Source organism: Odontesthes bonariensis, chromosome 21 (assembly GCF_027942865.1).
Source record: "Odontesthes bonariensis isolate fOdoBon6 chromosome 21, fOdoBon6.hap1, whole genome shotgun sequence".
In the NCBI taxonomy this organism is placed as follows: domain Eukaryota; kingdom Metazoa; phylum Chordata; class Actinopteri; order Atheriniformes; family Atherinopsidae; genus Odontesthes; species Odontesthes bonariensis.
Window position 1 is genome coordinate 14,049,661 of NC_134526.1, and position 15,970 is coordinate 14,065,630.

Below are 15,970 nucleotides of genomic sequence, written 5' to 3' on the forward strand. Positions count from 1 at the left end.
TATAAACTTATGCATACAGCTATTCAAACAGCAGACACTAAAACTTTCTTTCATTCTGTCCCATATATCTATCTCATATAAAATATCTTAGAACACATGCTTATAGATTTTGGTTATTTAAATTTTTTAAAAACACATTTGATTACATTTTAAAGCAGTACTTTCTCTTTGAGGATGGATTAACCTTGCATTATGCAAAAATAGACTAAGTTTTAAAACCTTTTTCCATAATGCGTCCATGCAGTTCCAAGATCCTACCATGAGTGTCATCCTCTACTGTGCATTTCGAAAGATATCACTATAGTCTTTACAAAAAGGGTCACTGTGTACTCCACACTGGGGAAAAGACCAAGAATGAAAGTGTGATCCATAATGAGATATGCAGAAGAATTTCCGGTCAGTTAACTGCAGATTTACCCCTTCCACACCACCACTGCTCTAAAATGGAAGAAAATGAAAACAGTGACCCTTTCTTTTACTCCATATACGACAACCTCCACTCTGTCCTGTCTGATTTATTCCCATTACCATAGCTTCAGCTCCTTCTAGTTTTACCCCCCCCCCCACACACACACACTACTGCAGTGTCCTTGCTCACTAACTGTTGTAATGTGTTTCATTGTGCTCTGTTTCTGTAAAATCCCATAAAATCTGTATAAAGATTGCAAATCTTTTATCAAATATAAGGTTCAAATAAGTTAAATTAGCTTTGTTGTGTCATACTACACACTAGGATGGAGGCTGCTTATACTTTGCACAAAAAAAGACAATAACCATGTAATGTCATAATGTATTGTATGATGTTTCTCATTCTTTTTGTATACAGCTTCAAAATCACCTAAATGATTATTTACTGTCAGCATAGAGACATGGATCACCCATTAGATGCATGACCAAAAAAAGCCAAACATCAAACTGTAAACTAGACATGACCTCCATAGACTAGCTTAATATCTGGGATCACAATGTAGACTAGCAGAGTACTACAAGGGAGAAGCAAGTTGTCAGTCAAAATTGAACTATAAACTTCATGAGTATACAGTACTACTAATATGTCATCTTAACAGTGCTCACATGCTCAATTATAAATCCACTGTTTTCAATACAATTCATTTTTACAATGAAAATTTTGGCAGCTCAACAGCTTGTGGACTCCTTTTTCATCTCAGAAAACAATAAATGTTTTCAGTCAGTGACAGGTTTTGATTTCAGACCAACATGTACGGTCTGATGAATTCTGATCATCAAACCAAAGGATTTCTACTTTGCTCAGACATCACGAGCACTGAATTTTGTCTCCAGCCTCATAGAGAGATTTCCCAGTACCTCGGTCCTTTATGGATATAATTTACAGTAGATAAGTAATACCCCTAACGCAATCTTGTGTTAAATATTATATCATGTATAATATTATACACACACACATATTTATATGAATGTATAAAAAACATCTGTTTTCAATAGTTGTCATATTTAAAAGATTAACCATAAAATATTGCTGTGTTGCTTTGTTAGGTGTATATGAAGTTCAATATAATTCACATGCTATAGAAACTGAAATAACCAAAAATACAGTCCCATCAAGAATTGTAATATTTCTATTATCATAATTCCTTGGCCATATGTCTTAAATTCCGGTTACAACTCGGTACGTTGGAATTCCTTTAAATCTCCTATCTTTACTTATCTAGATCAAGAATAATAGTCTTTAAATCAAAGCCACCCTAATACTAACCCCTGTATCCCACCTCATAATCTCCCAATAATGCAAGCCGGTCAATGTGCAAGCACATTTAGGCTATAGTTTCATGACAAAGAGCCATCCATCTTTTTTTTTTACTCATGAATTGCTTCTCACAACAAACCAACTTCCAACTTGGAACAACAAAAAATTAAGAGAAACTGGTTAAAAGCCTGAGATTGAGCTTCAGCTTGAATTAATGTGGGATATCTAAATGCCTCTGCATGTTTGTTTGTGTGGTTAGACGCGTATTCTGAAGCACGAGTGTTTGTACATAGGAATGTGTGTAGATGTGCTTCTCATTCAGGAGAACCATCTGCCACTCTCCTGTGAGTGAAGTGTGAAAGCAAGCACCTGGCTGTGAGTCAGCGTTGCATAGCTCCCCGGAGAGCCTTCAGTTAAGAAAACACTTAATACCCGGCCTCACACTACACGCTCCAGTACGGGCAGTGAAGGCAAGGAATAATGAAGCTTTTAGGCTGGTGCAGCAGTGCGATTTTGCAGTCCCACATGAATACACACCTTACAAGTAAGTTGTTGCCAAATATAAAGTATTGGAACCAATTATGTATTCTGTAATGTTTGCTACTAATGTGATGCATAGTGCTTAGGCATACAGCAACAAAAATTAGAATGCTATTAGAATGCTTTCAGAATCACTTGTGTTGCTCTTTTTTCACATCTACTTGAAATAAATAAAGCATATGTGGTAAAACAGGCATCATGACATTATTACTGTTATTCAGTACTTTTCCAGGGACCGAGTCTGAGACCCCGGCAGAGACTTTTCCAGCTCAAAGGCAGGTGTTCACCTTGAACTCTCTCATGACCCAGTGCTGGAAGATGATATATTTGCAGGTATCAACAGTGCCATATTGGTATGTCAACCAGGCCCAATGTCTATTAAAGCAAAATCAATCAAATATTGTTTGATGGTTTTTCAGCAGCTGGAGCTGTCTGTCTGTCATTTTTCATTCCACAGTATAGAGAGACTCAGACTCTTGCTGTTTCTTCAGGTTATCAAACCGCGCTTTTGACATTATGAAACTATCAAGTCTGGAACAAAAAGATACGGACAGACATGGGAAATGGCCAGCAATACAAGTTACCATTCTCATTAGTGACATCGTTATCCCTGCAGCACCCACCTCCTACACACACTTCCCACTCATCATCGCCACATATTGTCGTAACATACCCAAGAAGCAAGCTGCTCAGCTTTAACCCACTCTTATTTAAACCCCCCATGCTTTCTTAGTGTGTCATTTAAAAACCAAAAAAAAGATAAAGATGCTGCCACTTCATTCTCTTTGCTGAGTACCATTAAAAATCAGAAACAAAATGACGGGAGTAGTATGCTAAAGTGAAACTTGAAACGACAAGGGGCAGCCAGTACAGCGGCTCAAGAGTTTGTGTTCTGTCTCCCTTCCCATATACCCCCTGCCTGTGTCAGTCATTGTTGGCCTTCATCGCAGACTCAGTTCGGTGCTGATGTTTGACACAGCATGACTGAGTCATGCTGGCAGGCAAAGGAAACGCAGAGACAATATGTGCCAGCCTGGATAGGTTTAGGGGCTTTAAGTGATTATGAAATATGGACATGTGCAATTCTGGCTTCTCCTTGAAAATCCATTTATACATAAAATGTTAAAACAATACACTGAACTTGTATATTGTTTCTAATTTATCTTATGCGACAAAAGTTACGATCATGAAATTTGTAAACTGGGGGAGAATGTCTTTATACCTTATCAATCTTTTTTTCTCATCTTTTTCTATTTTTTTCTGATTAAAAGTACACAGTAGATCAGCTATTCAGTGAGTCAACAGAAATAAAACCAAAAGCAAGTTTGATAATTAAAAAACTATTCAGTTAAACAAAATCTCAAATGTAATGATTTGCCTTGCATCATTATAATCTGTGGATGTTTGAGTTTAGAACTGTTGATGGTATCTGACTTAACATAAAAATGTAAAAGATATTTGAGCCAGCCTCGACAAAATGCAGCATAGACATGCAATTGAAATCCCGGTATCGGTGCTGATGGACACCTCTTTTCATGTTAAAACTGTCACGCACAAAAACCCTGAATTCATAACAGTTTCCTGAAGTGTACAAAAAGAAGAGAAAGCTGTCTCCTAAAACAGGAGTTATTACATTCCATGACAGATACACAAAGTTCACGAGGCTATCACCATGTCATAGACCTAATGATTAGGCATATAATCACATTGATAGATGATTAAGTAAAAATGTAATTGTTAGTTGCAGTTATTGGTTTAGTTCAACAATAAGCCTTTATTATTATACACATGCACTCAGTGTTTAGGACTTTATCTATCCTTTCTTAATACACAGAATACTCATCTATGACTCTACACTCATCTGTGAAATTTCCTTGATGGAAATACAAAGCTGTCGGGAACATAAATTAAATAACTTAATAAAATTATATCTTTAGTTTGTTTTGAACAGTTTATACACAGAGATACAACAAATGTATGTCGGAGTGCATTCCCTTCCTGTCTACATTCACTCCTCATACAATCTGTGCTCCTTTCCACTTCCAGCTGGGAGCAGCAGTGAGCTCACCTTGAAGCCAATGTCTCCCTTCTTGCAGCAGAGGCAAGCCAGCATGAGGAAGACGAAGGTGAAGAGGCCAGAAAAGGAGACAGCCACAACTGCAAGAGATGAAGGCCAAGACAGCTCGCTCAGAGGAGCCCCATCTGAAACAATAGAGGATAGTGCAAGTGTTAAAAGGGTTGAACTGGATGATGGCAAACGACAGAGCCATACAGGAAATTAAAAACAAAACAGAGATGAAGTTGATTAGTATACACAGAAATGATATGTGCCTGTCATATTGGCAGCTTGACAAAAGAAGCAGTACTTGTAATTAACATTCTCTTCAGGTTTGTGTTTATCTCTATAGAGTAAATAGAAAGCAGGCCGGCCACTGTAGCTTAATTACAAAAGTCATTGTGCAGTCAGAGTCAAGTAAGCAAAAAGTATAAAACCACCCACAAATCCGCTCACTGCCTAATACTTTAATATAAAAGTAGTTGTACTTGCTCATTCTATTCCTGTGTAAACAGCTGTGATGAATGGAAATGCTTACTATAAATCTGTAATCTGCTTTTCGTTATCTGTAATACCCAGCAAAAATTGTCCTCACAGCAATATTTGCACTTCAAAATACAACCCAAATCCTATTTAAAGTAGCTGCTTTGCACAAAAATGCACACAATGCTGTTAAAGCACGGTTGCTGAAATGTGTGACATTTTGAAAAAGCTTATTTTTTCTGCGCATCTGTCATTGTCTTCCTGTGTGGATATAGCCCATATGTGTCAGTTTGTATCTCAGCCTGTAGTAACTTAGAGCAGGCCAGAGATCCATGTGTCAGCATTTGGAGTCCCCAGATGTAATCTGATTTACAGTTTTAAAATGTTCTGCTAACACAGATGAAAGCGAGGAGACAAAGAAAGGTAAGGAAATTGAGAGAAAGATAATGCAAAAATGTACAAGTGTGTGAATCTGTATTCAAATCTATCTCTACAGAGCAACTACAGCTTCTGTTTTATTAAAGTATTAAAATATCAGGGACTATTACATGGCTATCAACAAGATTAATTTATATTCATTAAAAAGCTATCTTCTATCTATCCCTTTTCATTGATCTCTACATCCATGCACTGTAACAGAACAGTACTCTCAAATCATCAAACTGTGTATGGGGAACTAACCCTTAGACATTAAGTTAATAGACACTCGATGGAAGTTGTTTTTTTTTTCCTTGTAACCACGGCCTCTCTCAGCAATCTGTTGGGAGTGCTGAGAAGAGCTCTACTGCAGATTAAATTCCACTGGAAAACTCAGTTGAAATATGTATATACAGCATATCTGGCCTTCAGTAATATTTCAAATGAAGTTATCACGGCATCGTGCCTTCATAAATGTTAGTCTTTATATGTTCTTTTTAAAGAGCATCCTCTGACATTTCAGTGACAAGATGAGGTTTCCTGAGAGAATATTTGAACCAAAGAAACCAAATACCTCTAAATACTGCAGAAGCAGAGATATATTGACTCTTACTGCCTGGTATAGGTGGAGATTTATAGAAATGCTGCATCCAATGATTCCCCTTTAAAAGGGTAAACTTTAGAAAACCTCCAGGTGTCGCAGCCTCCAACCCCTCAACAAACTGAGCAGAAACAGAAAGTGAAAGATAACTTGGAAAAACTACAAAATAGCTCATAGATAGGTAAGAATTGACATATATAGATTGTATTTCTTTTTAAAGGAAAAAGGTAGGGGTTTTGATTGGAGTTTAAAGTTCACTCACTGTCTGTCCCAGACAGTTAAACAGAAAAAAAAAAGCTGGAAAAGAGAAAGACAGAGAGAGAGAGAGATATTGCTCTTGAAAAAATAAACATACGAAGAGAACAGCTGAATGTCTTTGACTATGAAATAGTTGTTTTCTGCTGTATCAGGGTTTAAAATATTGTATTTTGGACCCTTAATGCACCTTATCAGTAAAGTTTTTTTTGGTGCAATGCCCGCTACATAAAATGTCTTGACAAACTCCAAGTCCTCAGTTTGAAGTGAATGCTGTGTGTTAACAATTATAATAAATTATTATAGTAATTATAATTTATATTAATCCTGGCTATATCACCATGACATATCAGGTTACTGAGAGAAAGTATTCTTCTTGAAAATGTATAGAGTTCAGAACCTTCCTGGCTTGTTTTGTATTCTATAACAACAAATCAGGAAAATAACAAAAAAATAAAATATATATTTCCCTTTCAGTGAAACGTGTACAAGAATGTACAGGAAATCTTGAAGTTTGTCAAGGAAGGAGACTATGTCCTCCCTCTTGAGCAGGAATCTCTTCATCTTATTGTGAAGAAAACACACACATACAGTAGCGTGGGTCTCCATTGTAGGCTGGGGCTACTATGGTTTCTGAGGCTTGTTTGTGGGTTGTTTCCAGCTCAGTGGCTGAGACCCCAGAGGTCCTGACCTATTTGGCTGCAGGGAACAAACTGTTCCAGACCTGACAGCTCCCATAGCCCAAGCAGTACAACTCCAACCCAAGCTTGACCCCCAGGTTGCAGCCTCAAAGCCTGTAATGTGTTAGACTTGCACACACATGGCTGAATGCAAACAGACAGGAACAAGACTTGCAATCTTTTTTGTAGAGCTGCTGCCCACTGTAGTGTATGTGTGGGCACTGACCAGCCAACACATCACCATGGAAACAACCAGATGGCCAACACGTATTAGCTGATTGGATTTTACAATGTGAGAAACCTTCTGCCCCCTCCTTCTTTCATCACTGTTTGAAAACGCACATTTTTGCTGATGCTACATTTGCTGGCCCTGTCTCATATATTTTCCTGTGTTTGCAATGACAGCTTGTCAGTTTATGTGTGTGTGTGTGTGTCTGTGTTTCTGGATGTGAGTGTGCCGGCAAAATGGAAATGAAGGCAATAACAAAACTAAACCAAGGAGACCCCTTTCTGCATCCACTGCATACCACAACACACAGCATGAGTGGTGGTGAAAAAGTACACTTGATAGTGTAGAATTTGATAGCGAAATGGGGAGGATACTTTAAAAGCCTTCAAATGTGTCTTTTCAAACCCTCTCTTATCCAAGCAGATAGGAGTGACATAAGAATGTTCACCTTCAGCACAGTTGTCAGAGAAGCTTTGGCTGTTAACTACCATTCACTCCAAGTTCACAAGAATTTCTTTCTTTGCTAAGGACAGAGTTATATACTGAACCTGGATGTATAGCTGGGTGTGATGAATGAATATAAGGAAGGAGGAGGAAACAGAGAGGACGTATACTGTGCAAACGCTGTCAAACTGCTACTGCACATGCTGAATGAGGGAATGGTGAGTCAGGGCTCAATGAAGGACACAACATTAAACAGACATATGTTGCCATTTCTGGAGCAGGTTGTTAAATTGTCTGTCACAACCTGCAAGCTCCACAATTGATAAACTGCTCCCATTTTTTGCTTTTCTCTCTGGTATAGTTTAGATCCCCCCCCCCCAAATTCCTTTCCACTTCCTCCTCAGTTGGCCCTTTTGCCACAAGAAAACCTTGACTGCAATAAGCCATCTATCTAACCTAAGCTGATGTAACTACAACTTGTATGCCTTTACAGGCAGCATGGGGTGAACACTGGGGATCAGGTTTAAACAAAGCAAAGATAACATTAAAATCATGGAAGATGGCAGTCTCCCCAAACTCATTTGAATAATTTTGTATGAGGGAACCATTTGTCATTCCACATTTGGAGCAAAATCCTTAGCTCTAACAAAGTCTACATATACACTGGACTCTAACAAGGTTTTATTTTTTCACCTCTCCAATTTGTGACTCTTGCAGTACATGCATGGATAAAGATGCAGTTGAGCTTCTGGGGTGTATCGGTTTTGTTTACAGTATGGTGGTTTACTCATTATTGTATGACAGCATGAAAGAGGATAAGCCCCTCCACATTTACAATCAGACTGAAAAGAAAACAGCTTTGCAAAATAATTAGGAGGTTTTCTTAAGTGACTTCCAAGCAACAAAAAGTACAGTTTGAGAAGAAAAGATGAATTTTGAGATTTATTAGACGCTCAGACGTTCATAGTTTAAGTTATTACAGATGTGGAGCCTAAGGAGGATCACAGCAATTCCTTTAAAATGAATAAATAAGAGTGAGCTATTTCTTGAAGGAATGCTGATGTCGGAACCTCTGTCCTTAAAAAGATGAGGGATTATGAGAAAAAATATTTATTATCCCCTGTAAGGGACTGTCTACAACAAAATAGTTGTATGTTTTAATGATAACCTATGGTAAAATCAAAATAAAATAACACAAACAGTACTCCCATAGACCAAAGAGAACAGACCTAAGAGATTATATGAAGAATCTTCCTTTCCAAATCTCACCCTCATAAGTGTCAGGTAGCAGATTGGTTGGAAACTACAAACAGATGCTGACATTAAGTCTTTCAAGTGATTCTGACCACAAACTAAAAGTTCCTCTTCCATGTGTAAAAGAATTAGAGGCTGACTTTTAATGCAGGGACAGAAAGGGCTAGGGGATGTAATGGCGAGGTTGCTGAGGTAGTTTGGGCTTCTTTGAGCATCCTCCTGCCACCAAGACAGGAAGAAATTGAAGCATGTACAATCTGCTCTCCATTTTATTTCATAGTCCCTCTGTTTCTTGGTTCATGTTAGGCATATAGGCATGTGATCACAGAAGAATGGATAAAATTAATATTGGACCGTATTTCTGTTAGTTACAACATTGGCAAGTCTGAAATAGTCATAAAGAGGACAATCAAAGTCACTCTTTTAATAAATGTAACATTTTAAGAATTCCCTTCCCTCCCTCCCCTGTCGGAGGATCTGTGATCTGAGCTGAACGACCCTGGTTCACCATAAATATTTGAGACACACACATTACTTCACCAGCTACACAGCGAAATGAAAATAAAGTACTTAAAGCCAAGTTCATGCTGGCTTTATTAAAATGCTGTCTCCAGGACTGGAGAGAGATGAGCAATGTCCTGACAGGCAGGAAAGGAGCAATAGAGTCACTCTTCTACCTCCATATTTCAGGCTGACAATTAAAAGGATGCAGTTGGATAAAGAGAAAGAGAGAAAAAATAAATTGGTATAAGTAAGGGAGGAATGAATGAAGAAACCATTGCTATCACTTTATATTGCAGAAAACTGGATTCATACATAAAAGTCTTACATCACTGTGCATGACATAATGCTAAATCATGCTGATTCATAGGTTCAGTTTGTCAGATGATGGTCACATAATTTAATACCAAGCTGAGGACAGGACATGCATTTCCTGTGCTGACGATGTATGTTTTTACACATGCAACAGTAAATTGGCAATAAAATTCAACAGTATGAAAACTACATATCTAGAGCATTGTGAGACTTCAAAATTGAGTCAAACTAAGAAAAGAAAACATGTTTTGCAGTCTGATGTGGATCTTTTAAATACCCATACACTGATAAAGGGTACAAAAGAGTGAGCAAGAAATGTATTCATGTAGAAAAGTAAAGGCTCACAGAATAAAAAAGTCATGGAATGTGCAGCTCAATGCTGAGTGTGTTCATGCATGCAGAAGAAATGAGGATGTGCTGTGTTAAGCACAGCCACTGAGCTTTGCATGGTAGATCATAAATAAAGCATATGCTGTGGAGGTGGAGTTTTATTTTACTGTGCAGCTGAAATACCAGAATGTCAGGTCTCTTGCTGCTTGGTACATATAATGATCATGCATTTAACAAATCTGCTCGAAATGGACACACCAGGGAGTGAACAAGGGGGAGGGGGATTATGAGAATTTAGGTAGCAGAGTGGGGGAATTATTATTAAATGATCAGGTGCAAGAACTGGACTGAAAATGAATGAAAAAGCAGCCAATGTCCAAAGAAACACTTTGAAAGAGCAGAGCACTGAACCACTGGCATGTTTTAGGAGGATAAGGTATAGCATTCCTATGTTTTGCATGCAGAGAACAACAGAAAGAGCATTAAAATGGGTGTCATACCTCCTGTGTTTGGTTTTCTTTGTGTATAACCTAATAATAATCCACTGCAGACATACTTATATTAATCAATGTATTGCATTAACTAACATTTATTTTTCATCACTAAATATAATCTGTAAATGTTTTCAATGATGGGTTTGCAGTCTCGCTTCCCTCTAAAATTTTAAACACTGATAAATGTTGTGTCTCTCCCACTCCCAAAAATAATGCTTTGTCAAAATACAGTCAGTGTAGTAATCAATGCACATTATTGGTCAATATTTACCAAAAATTGCAGAGAAAAAAGTGTTTTTTGCGCTGCGTCCCATTCAAACCAATTGACAGAGCTGAACTTTTTTCATGAACCACGTGAACATGTGTTGGTTAGTTCAAAGAGTGTCGTAACTCTCTTTCTATAAGACTCTGGCTCTAGCCAACTCAAACAAACGGTCAACCCATCAGCATTCAATCAGTGTATAGCTTCATCTCTGGAGCTTATGCAGTGTTTGATGGACTGCACCTCTGTCTGCATTGAAAAAAATGTCCTTCTGCAGAGACTGAGAACACAGCAGACGGATACTTTTGTGAAGGTATGAAACACTCTTAAGATGTTACAACTACCCTTCTCCTTTTTAAATTCATTCTTACTTAAGTAGTATAGTTTCTATGCACATAGATGCTCAAATACACACACACACCAGCTCTTGTTTTGGATCCAAGGACCTGCAGAGTGGGCACCGTGCCAAGCCACACACCACTGCAATCAAACAGTCTTGAGAAAGAGTGAAGTGAAGAATAACAAGCTGGACGGGATACAGTTTCAACGGAAATTAGTGTTCAGTGGATTGGATATAAATAGGGACATGCATTATGTAACTTGTGCGCTGCGTAAAAATCTCAAATTGTGTATTTTGTTTTTCTACACTAAGTTGTTGCTTCAACTTCCAAGCTGTCAAACGGCAACCATCCTGATCTAATGTTTGACACTTTGTTAAACGTGAAGATGAACATCCAAATCATCTTGGGAGACACCCAAGTTTTCCAGCTTACAAAAAATACTCACAGGGCCCTAAAGACTAAGTTGCAAGTTTGTGTGGCCAGTGGCAACACATATGCAACACAAGGCTAACTGCTACCCTTCCGCTGTTGCTCAATGTTCCTAATGAATAAACATGAAATTTCAATGTGTGAGCAAATAAGAAAGATGCAGGAAGAGAGAATAAAGCAGAGCAGAAAGCAGTCCAAATCTCCTCAAGCATGTGTTTAGATTTAGGACAGTGCTGCGGGGGCAAACAAGCTCTTCCATCTGCCCTGAGTGGGCACACACATACACAGCCAACAGTGGAGAAGGAAGAATGGTGGAAAATAAGCTAGGATACATTAGAAATGAGACAGAAAAAGGAGAAGTGCAACCATCGGAGCAGTTAAAGTGATTGGCAGCAGGTTGGTTAGTCCCAAAAAGTATGCATCCATTAACACTTGGCTATGCATCAGTAAAACCTGCAAAGCTCAAATGATTTTTGATTTTTTTGATTAAACATAGCTTGATCTTACAACAGGTCTTACATTAGGCTACTTTCAAGGATATAAATTCCTAAGAGACATAAATTGTGATGCATGAAGATGTGAGAAATTCAGAGTTAGGTCAGAGAGACAGAAAGAAAACACAACAAGGTAGTAAGACTATGATAGCAGAGGGCTACACATAGAAAAACAGGAAAACAATCTGCAAACACACATGTGTACAGATTCAGTAGGCACCGAGAGAGCAGGAGGAACGGGATGACATTTATTAAAGGGGAACTCCGGGGCATTTGAAGCGTGTTTCCATTGCTAGAGGTTGTCAAATAATGATAGTATGACACAGAGAGGTGCGTATCTGCGCTCCCTGTGTGAAGATCGCTCTGTCCGCACAGTCTGTCATGCGAGGCTAATACGTGGTGGCTAAGGGGCAAGCGCTAACCCTTCCACGTAAAACAACAACTTGCACACTGCAGAAACGTCACACCACTTTATAACCCATCCGACAATAAAGTCACAAGCCTTACCATCAAAACCATATGCATGGTTCTCACATTACTGGCATGGGGACGTTACAAAACAACTTTATAAACAGCATGTCACTCACCGGCTGGTTGTAGGCTCGCGCATGTGAAAGCCCAGAAGAGTCGATGGAGAATAATCCCATATACAAAACAATTATCTTCTCTAGAAAAACTGCGTTCAAGTATTTAAAACATTACAACAATACTTGCCCAGTAATATTCTTGTAATGTTTTAAATACTTGAACGCAGTTTTTCTAGAGAAGATAATTGTTTTGTATATGGGATTATTCTCCATCGACTCTTCTGGGCTTTCACATGCGCGAGCCTACAACCAGCCGGTGAGTGACATGCTGTTTATAAAGTTGTTTTGTAACGTCCCCATGCCAGTAATGTGAGAACCATGCATATGGTTTTGATGGTAAGGCTTGTGACTTTATTGTCGGATGGGTTATAAAGTGGTGTGACGTTTCTGCAGTGTGCAAGTTGTTGTTTTACGTGGAAGGGTTAGCGCTTGCCCCTTAGCCACCACGTATTAGCCTCGCATGACATGCTGTGCGGACAGAGCGATCTTCACACAGGGAGCGCAGATACGCACCTCTCTGTGTCATACTATCATTACTTGACAACCTCTAGCAATGGAAACACGCTTCAAATGCCCCGGAGTTCCCCTTTAATGGAAGGATATGGTATCCTCCACTAGTTCATTGTTCACATGTTATTGGGATTAAAGGAACTGCATTAGGTTGGTTAAGTCATTTATCTGATAGATTCCAGTTTGTTCTTGTAAATGAAGAATCTTCATGGAGTTCCACAGGGTTCTGTGCTTGGACCGATTCTTTTCACTTTATACATGCATCCATTAGGTAACATTATTGGACAGCATGGCATAAATGTCCATTGCTTTGCTGATGATACTCAGCTGTACTTATCTATGCAACCAGATGAAACCAATAGGTTGGTCAGACTGGAAGCATGTCTTAAAGACCTGGATGACTCCAAACTTTCTGCTTCTAAATTCAGACAAAACTGAAGTTGTTATCTTTGGACCTGAGCGCTTCAGGGAGAAATTGTCTAGCTATATAGTTACCCTAGATGTCATTTCCTTGGCTTCAAAGTTCCTCAGACAGTGAGGAACTTTGGAGTTATTTTTGACCAGAATTGATTCATTTGGTGCTATATAAATAAAATTGAATTGAATTGAACTTCCTCTCTGTGCTCTCTGCAAATGACTGCAGATGGCAGAGAGTTGAGCTGGCCTGCAGAGAGCCATGATAACTGTCATCAACTGGGAGCAGAGCCCATGGGGACTGCCATGGATCAGCATTTCAGGCCTGTCATATATGTCTTCTGACAGCCCCGGGAAGAGCTCACAACTGGAGAGGAAGAGTAAGCACTCTACTCTGCTGGACAGGTCCATTGAATAAGTTGATCAGACAAACCAACAACAATACCGGGGAGCAGAATGTAAAGGTGAAAAGTCCAGCAATAAGCATGAATAACACAGTAATTGGAGACATCATTACTAAAGGATAGCTCATTCAAGAGGGAATTAGCAGCCTCTACATACCTTTATTCTGCATTTTATAATGTGCACTGCTGAGTATGAATTTGAAAAAAAAGTCTCCTAAAATTTAGTTGATCCAAAAGAATTCAAAACACTTTTTTTTTCAAAAACCAAAAGGAACAAAAGCTGCTCACAGTTTATCAAACTGACAAACCAAGAGCTGAATGAATGAATAGTGTGAAAATATGTTTATCCCATTGTATCAAGCAGAGAACTCTAGACTTCACTTAGTAATACAAAGCAACTATTTACTGAGAATGTCAAATATGATAATGACCAACAGCCAGTTGTTTAAACTGATAAATGATCAGAATTGAACAATTTGAGAGAAAATACTTCTCATTTAGTTTAACTCATTAACCTCTTCTCCTGGTATAGTTTAATGACACCAGAGAGGAGAATTTTTACATTCACTGCAATAATGGTACAAATCACTCTAGGCACATTTCAGTTTTCACCTAAATGCAAAAGGAGAAACAATGACTTGGAGTAGGTAAAAGACAACAAAAAAAGAAAACAAATGAAAAATAATCTAGTAAAATCAGAAAGACAACCACAGCTGCAGATATAATCTATGACCCATCTGCCTTTACAAACACTTATTGTAAATTGTAAATTGTTAAACTCTTATTAGGGTTATACTACATTATTTACAACACTAAACCCACCCACTTGATACGGAGTAGGTCCTCCCCATGCCTCCAAACAGTTATGTAGAATCAGGTCATAGACAAAGAACATCTGAGGGTATCCTGGAGTGGTAAGAGGATGATAGCATACGATTCTTTTGGGCACAAAGACCCTACCTCGGTTTACAAAAGTGACACAAATTGAAGTGGGGTCTATGTGGATTGGACTTGCTTCCCACAGGAGTTTGGAGGATAAATGAAAATATCAGACTCCTAAGCGCTATTTGTGGGGCCACTGTTGACCCGCTGGGGAAGGCTGCCTCTGTAGAGGAGTGCTGTTGCCCTATGTGGAGGCTGTAACTAATCTACAAAATGTTAAAGTAGATGGCAAGTGTCAAAATAACAACGATGTTAATGTCAGGATGGAGGTTTACTCAGCAGAACATTGCATTCTTACAACATGAGTGACGTTACTCACTTGTTACTCCGTGGTTTTAATTATGTGGCTGAGTGGTGTGTGGCACAAAAAAATGTCCTATAAAATCAAGTTGTTCATCTCAAATATTTGTATTGCAATCCTGACAGTAACTTTGACCACTGCTCTTATATAAAGGTCTGGTGCAGTCTGTGAAAGTCTGTTGCTATACAGTATATAATCACTAAACTTAGGAATCTCCTCCTCATTCCCTTCCATGAGCAGATGATAAAGGATACTGACTTACTGCCCAGCTCAAATCTCATTTGATGTATATTACAGCTCCTAATTCAACAACAGTTTGAGTGCAACAGAAAATGACCAGCTAATAATTTATAATTAGCTAAGTAAGCAATATCATCATGTACTTGTTTTGTGCCTTAGTGATAACGATCTAACTTAACAATACCACTGCCCTCAAGGGTATAAGTCTGATGAGGAAAAGTGAATGTGTAGTGGAGCTCAGTACTGCCTTACCTATATGTAGGAGGATGTGATTATTAACATGAGAACTATTCTAAATCTTGCTTTGCTTATCATGCTACACTTAATAAGTTTTCTAACTGCTTTACTGTAGTAAAAGACACCTTTTTTTTTTTAATTTTCTAAAATTGACAAAACATTAATTATCTGAAGCCAAACCTTTTTTTTCTTTTTTCCAGTGACACAACAAAGGCTTTTACAGTCACACATCTTTACATGTTTTGTAACATTAATGAGTATCGGTTTGCAAGCCTGACAGTAAACAGCTATGCACTCACGATCCAGGACCTTCAAGTATTTAGACTTCTGGCTACACAAATTAGATGCGTGCAAGCCATATGCAGACATTGGAATATGGACTCAGGATGACATTTAGGCCTGAGTCTCATCATGCTGACAAAGGCAGTGTGTGTGTGTGGGTGTGCTTACATGTGTGAGTGCTAGAAATAAACATAGAGAGAAA

At 38.5% G+C, this 15,970-nt stretch overlaps 1 protein-coding gene across 1 annotated transcript in view; it reads right to left on the reverse strand.

Moving 5' to 3' along the window:
* The window catches only part of aatka (apoptosis-associated tyrosine kinase a), a 35,484-nt gene that overhangs the window by 13,821 nt on the left and 5,693 nt on the right, over window positions 1-15,970 (reverse strand). The window contains exon 2 of the mRNA XM_075454021.1: window positions 4,335-4,468. Within this exon, the coding sequence (XP_075310136.1) occupies window positions 4,335-4,468 (134 nt within the window). The remainder of the gene's footprint in view (window positions 1-4,334; window positions 4,469-15,970) is intronic.